This window comes from Propithecus coquereli, unplaced genomic scaffold (assembly GCF_000956105.1).
Source record: "Propithecus coquereli isolate 6110/MARCELLA unplaced genomic scaffold, Pcoq_1.0 Scaffold142, whole genome shotgun sequence".
NCBI classification, from domain to species: Eukaryota; Metazoa; Chordata; class Mammalia; order Primates; family Indriidae; genus Propithecus; species Propithecus coquereli.
Genome location: NW_012138525.1, coordinates 8,070,686 through 8,079,322, shown reverse-complemented (window position 1 = coordinate 8,079,322; position 8,637 = coordinate 8,070,686). Strand labels below are relative to the sequence as shown.

At 41.6% G+C, this 8,637-nt stretch overlaps 1 protein-coding gene across 1 annotated transcript in view; it reads right to left on the bottom strand.

Moving 5' to 3' along the window:
- PSMB7 (proteasome (prosome, macropain) subunit, beta type, 7) overlaps positions 1-6,337 on the bottom strand; it is a 61,308-nt gene extending 54,971 nt beyond the window's left edge. The window contains exons 1-4 of the mRNA XM_012639747.1: positions 6,230-6,337; positions 5,717-5,810; positions 4,224-4,321; positions 2,825-2,965 (exon numbers count right to left, since the gene is read on the bottom strand). Of these exons, the coding sequence (XP_012495201.1) occupies positions 2,825-2,965; positions 4,224-4,321; positions 5,717-5,810; positions 6,230-6,291 (395 nt within the window). The 5' untranslated portion in view covers positions 6,292-6,337. The remainder of the gene's footprint in view (positions 1-2,824; positions 2,966-4,223; positions 4,322-5,716; positions 5,811-6,229) is intronic.
- Between the last annotated feature and the right edge of the window lie 2,300 nt (positions 6,338-8,637).

Here is an 8,637-nt window from a genome sequence, read left to right as displayed (position 1 = left end):
AGGTATACACAGTTAACATTTTGATACATATTGCCGAAATTGTCCTTGAGAAAGACTGGACTAACTTGTACTATGACCGATAGTACATGAGAAAATGTAGCATGATTTTTAATGATTTCGTTTCAAAATATGTATTATTAAACTTATTTTAAAAATCTTGAAGGGTGTATAATAATCTGTTAGCACTAACTGCTATGGGTGGTAGGAATCCAGATAGTTTTACGTTTTTTTCTTTTTGTTTCTGTCTTCTAGATTTTTTTTTTTTTTTACCATGAACATATACTAGTAATATAAAAGGAAAGGAGGAAGAGAAGAACTTAAAAGACAAAAGACTGGAATTTTATAGACCAAACCAAAATAGTGATTGTCCATGAATGGCAAAATTTTTGTTCTTTGGGCTTTTCGGTATTTTTTCAAATTTTCTAAAACGAATGTATATTATTTTTATAAGAAAAAAAGCTATGATTAATGTAAAGAGCCTCTAGATATTCAAATAAGAGTTTCCAGAATACAGAGCAGTATTTCACTAAGATTTCTATTGAACTCAACAAGGAAGCTCCATGCTCAAAGGAACAAATATTACTCTTCTACGTCTAGCCATCATACCTGTAGAATAAAGGCACTGCCTCAATGAGGGAAAAGAGGTCCACTACTGTTTATCAAACACTATTTTTTCACTGACTCATACACAAAGAAATGGGTCATTCAGGAAAAAAGTACAGTAATGGCAAGAAGAGTACCCACTCTTTTTCAGACTCTGAATTTCATAGGGATCTAACTTTGCACCAGGCACTGTACTAGACAATGTCGCAGGCTTGCTTCTTCGTTCCATTCCTCCTCAAAAAAAAGGGCAGAGAGACAGAAACTTATCCTCCTGTTACTGACTAAGAAAGGTGAGGTAAACGGCCCAAAGTCAAAAGCTGTCTGTGCTGTAGATGGGACTTAAACTAAAGTTCTAAAGTCAATTCCCAAGCTTTTTGTCCTAACACCACTCTGATTCATTTTATGTAACTTACCAAAAATGTCAGAGTACATAAAGGACTATAACTATCCTGGTTTACCTTTTTAAATGTTCCTCTCAAAACTGTTTGATTAAATTTAACTTTTACAAAATATGCTAAACTAAAAATGACAAAACACTGAAAATGAGAATTTAGAATTTCTAAAACATTCTAAAGAGATTAACAGAAACATCTGCTAGATTATTTCACCAAACGCTTTAAAACAACCTTGCAAAGAATCTTGAAATATTGTATATGTAATGCACCACACGGGCCACCAGAGGGAGCTTTGCATTAAAAATTAAAATCCACAAATGTCTTCAAAATCTCATCAATAGGTGTGCTTTAACAAGTTCTACTCACATTGTACTGGAAGAATTTGTTCTGTTGGCAATAAGTCTCCTATAATTATGTACACAAACACATGGAAATCACTGACATAAGGGCTCAGCACAGCCAGAGCAGGAACTGGGTAGGCTTCCTGTCCATAGAACTCTAAGCCTTGGTCTCATCTACAAAATGGGAACTCTACTACTGGCCTTAAACCTCATCTACACTACCGAGAGCCTAGGGGCCATGCTAGACACGTGGATGAGGACCTGCAAATTCTCAGGAAGGCAAGGGCCACGGAGGAAACAATAAAAGTGAGCCAGACAGGGACTATGACACATGGAGCACATGCTCCCACTTCTAAAGTGACATCCATCCACCAGTTCCAGAAGATTACTGCCACATGTTATCTACCCTCTTTCTGAGTTTTTTCAAAAGAAGCCAGAAATCCAGACTTTTAATTCAAATTTCTGAATTTATAATTACTGACCACTATTTTTTTAAAAAACACTATGTGACCCAAATCAATTTCTCTACAGGCCAGCGGCCTATGAGCCACCAGTTTACAATCTTTACTTGCTATTCATGCTCTCCTTTAATTTTCACAACCCCTAGGGACAGGTATCATGATAACCATTCCACGTAAAAGGAAAGAGAAAAATATTTGTTGAAAGTAAGGCAGGTCCCCAAAAAAGAAGCCAGTATTCCAACCTAAGACTAAAGGCCCAGGCTATTTCTGTTACAATACACTACCTCTCTTATGAGGAGCAAATGAGAAAATTGACTTATAATTTGAAACTGTCAAGACTTATACAAACATAAAGTAATGATGCAATTACTAAAGGAGAAAAACTAACAAAACTACCAATATGAATTGTCTGTAGAAGTCAGCAGAGAGTGAAAGGCAAGTTACCACATCTTTTTAAGGCTTAATTTGTTCACTTATAAATAGAAGATATTATATATCTTCTATTATATATATTAGAAGATATTATATCTGCCCCTATCTTAGAGTTAAAAGGATAATATGGGATCATGCACAAATCACTTCAGCATAGGGCTTAGAAGAGAGTAAGAGATAGGTTGGTTAATATTAAAATGATCGTACCCACTCACAGCCAATTACAAATATCACTTCTCATTTCGTTGTTTGTGGGGGAAGGGAAGGTAGTTTCACAAGACAAACTCAAAGTTTCCTCCAGCTCTAATTTTCTTACCACAAGCAAAAAAGTTTGTCTTATCCAGTAATATCCCTATGCTTCAGGAAATGACTCAACTGGCCACATGTGATTTATTCATGAACAAAAATCAGACCCCATAAATGCAAATGCACTATCGAAAGCCTCATGAAATTAAAATGGCTTTTCAACAATTGATTTCTGGAACAAACTGTCTATTTCTGAATGCTTTATCCTTAGCTTCCAGACCTCCTTCGGCTGAAAATCTAAGATAGGAGAAAAGATGCTACAGAAATCCCTGTCTTGGAACCTTACCTGAAAAGCATCTGCTTCAGCATCCGATTGGCTGTCACAACTCTGGGAAGACGGCCAGTAGAGAGAGAGTGGAGCTCCAAGTTGGAAGAAATGAGCTGGGTTGTCATGTCTGTGTCTGCAGCTGTCCCAGCACCACAACAACTGAAAAATACAATTAGAAACTTAGCTGAAATTCAATTACCAGAGGGCTCAATTAAAAGTGGAGCTTTTTGGATAATTTCCATGAAGTGCAGGTACACAGAAAGATGTTTTGAGTGTATCTACACTGTAATTGCTCTGTTTAACCAATCTTAAATAAACATAAAACTGGAAATATGTATCTAATTATATGCAAATATATTCTCTATGGACCAATGGGACATTTCAAATCATTGGTTTCTGTGCCCCTACCACAGTGTGCATTTTACTAATCCTACAAATATATTCAAGTTGTACAAAAGAGCCAGGTGTGTTAAGAGTCTTGCAATTCAACATCTACCAAGTATTTACTACCAGATACCAGTTATTACACTAAACACTGGGAATAAAAAAAATATGGCACAGTCCTGGTGCCTGATTTCAAAATTGAGTGAAGGACACAAGAGTAGACAAAATTTATAATACACGGTATAATACAACATAGCAGCACAGGTACAAAATGCTATGGGAAACTATGAGAGAGAAACTAAAGCTGACCATTAAGAAAAGGTTTCATATAAGCTAGATTTGGAAGAATAAAAACACTCTACAAGCAGAGAAAAGAGAAGGGCCTTTCTGAGCACAGAGGCTGCCATAAGCAAAGGTGAAATAGCTTGGAGATGAGGGAAACAGGAATAGAGACATGAGGAAAATAGGGACAGTCCAGGAATAATAGGAACATGAATGGTGGCAACTGAAAAAGAGGCTGAAGGGTAAGCTTTTTGTGTAATAGTGCAAGGCTTTAAGTATCAAGCTACAGAATTTCAATTTCATCCTGAAAGTAATGTGGAAATGTGAAAAGTCTCTCAAAAGCTTTTAAAGAGGAAAGGGACATAATTAGATCTGTATTTTACAACATCCAATATGGAAGAAAAATGAACAACAGGATGCAGAAGAAAGGCAGAGAGGCCAATTAAGTAACTGCAATAGTGTAGCTGGAAAAAAAAAGAACCTGAACTAAAGTCTTAGCAGAGGGAAGAATAGCAGAGAAAGGATTCAAGAGGCACAGAGAAAGCACGACTAGCTATCAAGTAAATTGGAGACTGAAGCAAAGAGAGAATTTAAGGATGACTAGCTTAGGTGTCAGGCGGATGGAAATGCCATTTAAGGGAGATAGAAAATACAGGCTGAACAACAGGTTTTAGTGAGGAGCAAAGTTCATTCAATTTTAGCCTTGATGGGTTTGAAAATAAAAGAGTTGTTCACACTAATCAATACTTACTAAATATTAGGAGATATGAAGTGTATTTTCGAACAGTTCTTATCAGCAACAACCATCCCTTCAGTTGCCCTTGTATCTGCTCCAAGAACTATGCCATCCTATTAATTAAAAAAAAAATTTTGAACAATTTTACATATATAAACCACAGCTCTCCGTTGCAGTTTACGGAAAACAATGTTGGCCATTCCCTGCTCCTCCAATCCCATCCCCTACTCCCTCAATCCCACACCTCCAACCAAAACTCCTACCAAAAATACTGTAATACACTTTCAGAATTCAAAAATAGGCTTCCTAATAAATGATACTGGTTGAATCCTAAGTAGGTGGTAAGAATTATCATCCCATTTTCTTTTTTTTTTTTTTGAGACAGAGTCTCGCTCTGTTGCCTGGACTAGAGTGCCGTGGCTCACAGCAACCTTAAACTCCTGGGCTCAGGCGATCCTCCTGCCTCAGCCTCCCGAGTAGCTGGGACTACAGGCATGCACCACCATGCCCAGCTAATTTTTTATATATATATTTTTAGTTGTCCAGATAATTTCTTTCTATTTTTAGTAGAGACAGGGTCTCGCTCTTGCTCAGGCTGGTCTCGAACTCCTGACCTCGAGCGATCTTCCCACCTCAGCCTCCCAGAGTGCTAGGCTTACAGGCTTGAGCCACTGCGCCCAGCCTTATCATCCCATTTTCAAATGAGGCACACAATTTCAGTGAATCCTTACAAATCACAGAACTAATCTGGGAAAATCCTGGATTAAGACTCAGAAATATTTCCATTAAAATAGCCACCACTGCCAATTTCTTTTTAAAATGTATCACTCTTCACCTGTAACAATACATTATTTCTTTTGACCCTTATAACAATTTAAGGCAGGAGTTATTATCTCCATTTGATGGACGGGGAGGTGTAGCTATGAGAAGGAAAGTGAGCTGCCCAAAATTAAAAGCAGCATAAAAGCCACATGGTTAGACAGGTGTGTTTAAATCTTGTTCTCTCCCATTATATTACCCGGCTCCTAAAGTAATACTTAAGCAAATCAATCTCCTGTCAAAAACTCTGCAAAGGGAGGAAAGAACATAAACTGTTGATAAGTGTACAAAACCTCCGGACAAAAGCTGTCACTCCTAAAAGACCTTCTTCTCCTAATGTACTCTACAGCAATGATCCCCAACCTTTTTGGCACCAGGAAAGAGGGGATGGAGGGGTGGGGGATGGAGGGGTGGAGGCCGGAGCTCAGGCAGTGATGCCAGCAATGGGGAGCGCCTGTAAATACAGATGAAGCTTAGCTGCTAGCTTGCCTGGGGCTCAGCTCCTGCTGTGCAGCCCGGTTTCCTAACAGGCCACGGATGGTACCGGTCCGCCGCCCTGGGGGTTGGGAACCACAGCTCTATAGCATTTGCTTTTCCAGACCGAGCTGGGAGAGAGAAAGGAAGCCAAGTGTTCTTCTGGTTCGGGTTACCAGTTCAGTCTCTGCTGCTCTTAACCTGTCCCACCTTACCTTATAGACCACCCCGGCGATGGTCGTGCCAGTTTTCCGGGCCTTTGGAAGCTTGTACCCCTTCTTTGCAAAATCGGCTTCCAAGATAGCATTTCTGAGAGCAAATACCAAAATAAAATGTTAAAAGGCAAAACCACATGGTGCTGCACTGTCACGAAGAGTGCCTAAGAGGGAACGTAGTTAAACTGTTTTCACGCCCATCTGTTCACTAAACTCTCCCACCATCAGCACTACTGTCCCGTTTTCCAGCTTAGAGTCTCGAACAACGGTCGCGACTCGCTTAAGCAGATAAAGATGGACTGTCGGAGTGCGCTGGGAAAGTTGGAAGGGCAGACCCGCCCTCAGGAAAAACCCACGTTCAGGCCTTGATTCCCCTTAGTCACACCGGCCACGGGTCGCAGGCCCTGCCGTCCTCCCGTTGCTCGAACTTTCCAGATCAGGCCGCGGCCCAGCAGCGACCCCAGGACCACACTCTCACTCCCGCCCTGAACCCAGCCCCAGGCATGGCCGCACCTGCGACAGTTATCAAACGAGAAACCTCCAACCGGTAGCTCACACACCGACACAGCCGCCATCTTCCCAAAAATGCACTTCCGGGTCGGGGAGGGGCGGGAACAAACAGAAAGAGTCTAGCACTTCCGGCGCCGCCGGCTACTGGGGCTGAAGGGGCGGGGCAAACTCTGCACTAGGGCGATTGATCTTGGAGCTCGGGTTCCTAGAGAGGCCGCGGCCTGAGATGTTTGGAGTATATCGCTCCAAGTGGCATGGAGGAGAAACTGACGCCCAGAACCGGGAAAGGACTTGTCCAAGGTGGTTGCACCAGCGACCAGGTCTCGCTGCTGTGAAATGGCCAATAAGCCCAAAAAAAGATGCTCAACATCATTAGTCATTAGGGAAATGCAAATCAAAACCACAATGAGATACCACTTCACACCCACTAGGAAGGCTATAACCAAAAAGACAGACAATCCCAAGTGTTGGTGAGAAAGTGGAGAAACTGGAACCCTCATACATGGCTGGTGAGAAAGCAAAATGGTGCAGTTGCTCCAGGAAAAAATGTGGCCATTCCCCTAAAAAGAGTATCTATACTCTTAGTATATACCCAAGAGAATTGAAAACACATGTTCACAAAAACTGGTACACAAAGGTGCATAGCAGCATTATTTATGAGAGCCAAATAGTGGAAACAACCCAAATGTCCACCAACTGATGAATGGATACGCGAAGTGTGGTAAATCCATGCAATGGAATATTGTTCAGCCATAAAAAGGAATGAAGCACAGATACATGCTACAAGGATGAGCCTTAGGAGCATTATGCTAAGGGAAAGAGGACAGACACTACTGTATGGTTCCATTTATATGATGTGTCCTTAATAGGCAAATCCATAGAAACAGAGATTAGTGGTTGCTAGGGGCTGGTGGAGAGGAGAGAATGGGGATTGACTGTTTAATGGGTACAGAGTTTGGGGAGGATGATGAAAATGTTCTGAAATTAGGTGGTGGTAATGGTTGCACAGCTTTATGAATATACTAAAAACCACTGAATTGCCCACTTTGAAATGGCTTAAATGGTGAGTTTTATGTTATGTGAATTTTATCTCAATCTTAATAAGGCTACTGTAAGGATTAAAGATTGTACATGGACAGCATCTATTCTGGCACATAGCAGCTTCTTATAAATAGTTGTTATTATTAATAATACATCCATTTCATCCTGTCAACAACCCTAAGAGGTAGGTATGTAATTCAATTCATTTTACTGATGGGATTCAAGGCTCATCGAGGTGAAGTAACTTGTTCAAATTTACAAAGCAAGTAAATGACAGGCTCAATGACTGTGGGATGAATTAATTTATTCACTCGGCAAATATTTATTGACACCCACAATGTGCCAGACATGATTCTGGGTGCAAAGGAATGAATGGATGGATGGCATCCCATAGTGTCTGTCACCACTATGTGTTCTATAAATATTTGTCAAAGGTTGAATTCCCTTTCATTACTTCTCTGGGTCTTTTGTGTGAAATGAGGAAAATAAATTCATATTTTGAAGTCCTAGCCCCCAATTCCTCAGGGGGCTTATTTGGAGATCTTTACAGAGGTAATCAAGTTAAAATGGAGTCATTGGCTGGGTCCTAATCCAACATGACTGCTGTCCTTATAAAAAGGGGGATTTCGAGACAGCCATGCACCCAGGGAGAACACGATGTGATGATGAAGGCAGGGATCAGGGTGATGATTCCACAAGCCAAGGAACACCAAAGGTTGCCAGAAGCTAAGCGAAAGGTCTGGAACAGATTCTCCCTCACAGCCTTCAGAAGGAAGTGACTCTGCCAACACCTTGTTTGAGGCTTCTAGCCTCCAGAATTGTGAGACAATAAATTTCTGTTGTTGAAGCTCCCCAGTGTGTGGTACTTTGTGACAGCAGCTCTAAGAAACTCAGGAACTTCCTGAGTTCACAGTCCTAAGGAGGAGAGAAACTCTCCAGAAAGACTCAGAGCCCCGTGAACTAAGGGCCAGGCAGAGGGGAGCACAAGGTTGGGGGTGGGGGATTGCAGAAGCCTTGAGCAGTGTGAGCTCATCAGGGTGACAAGGCAAGAAGGACAGGCACGTGAGTGAAGGCTTGGGGCATGGCAAAAACAAAACCAAACAAAACCCCCTGGGCATTGTGTTCTAGGAAACAGTGGTGAGTCTCATGCGGCTCCGGTGAAGGGAAGCAGAGCAGCCCGCAGCCCCCAGAGGGTGGTGACAGGGTGCCTGCGTCCTGCTGCAGGGCCTGCGTGGGAGCTGGAGATGATTTGTGACCTCGGTTTGTTCGTGGGGCATTTCTCGTCCTCCCTGGGTTTCTTTGGTATGGTTTTCCAGCCCAAACTGACTTGAGGAGGTGGCCTTGTTTCCTCTTATGGCCCCTGAAGGTGC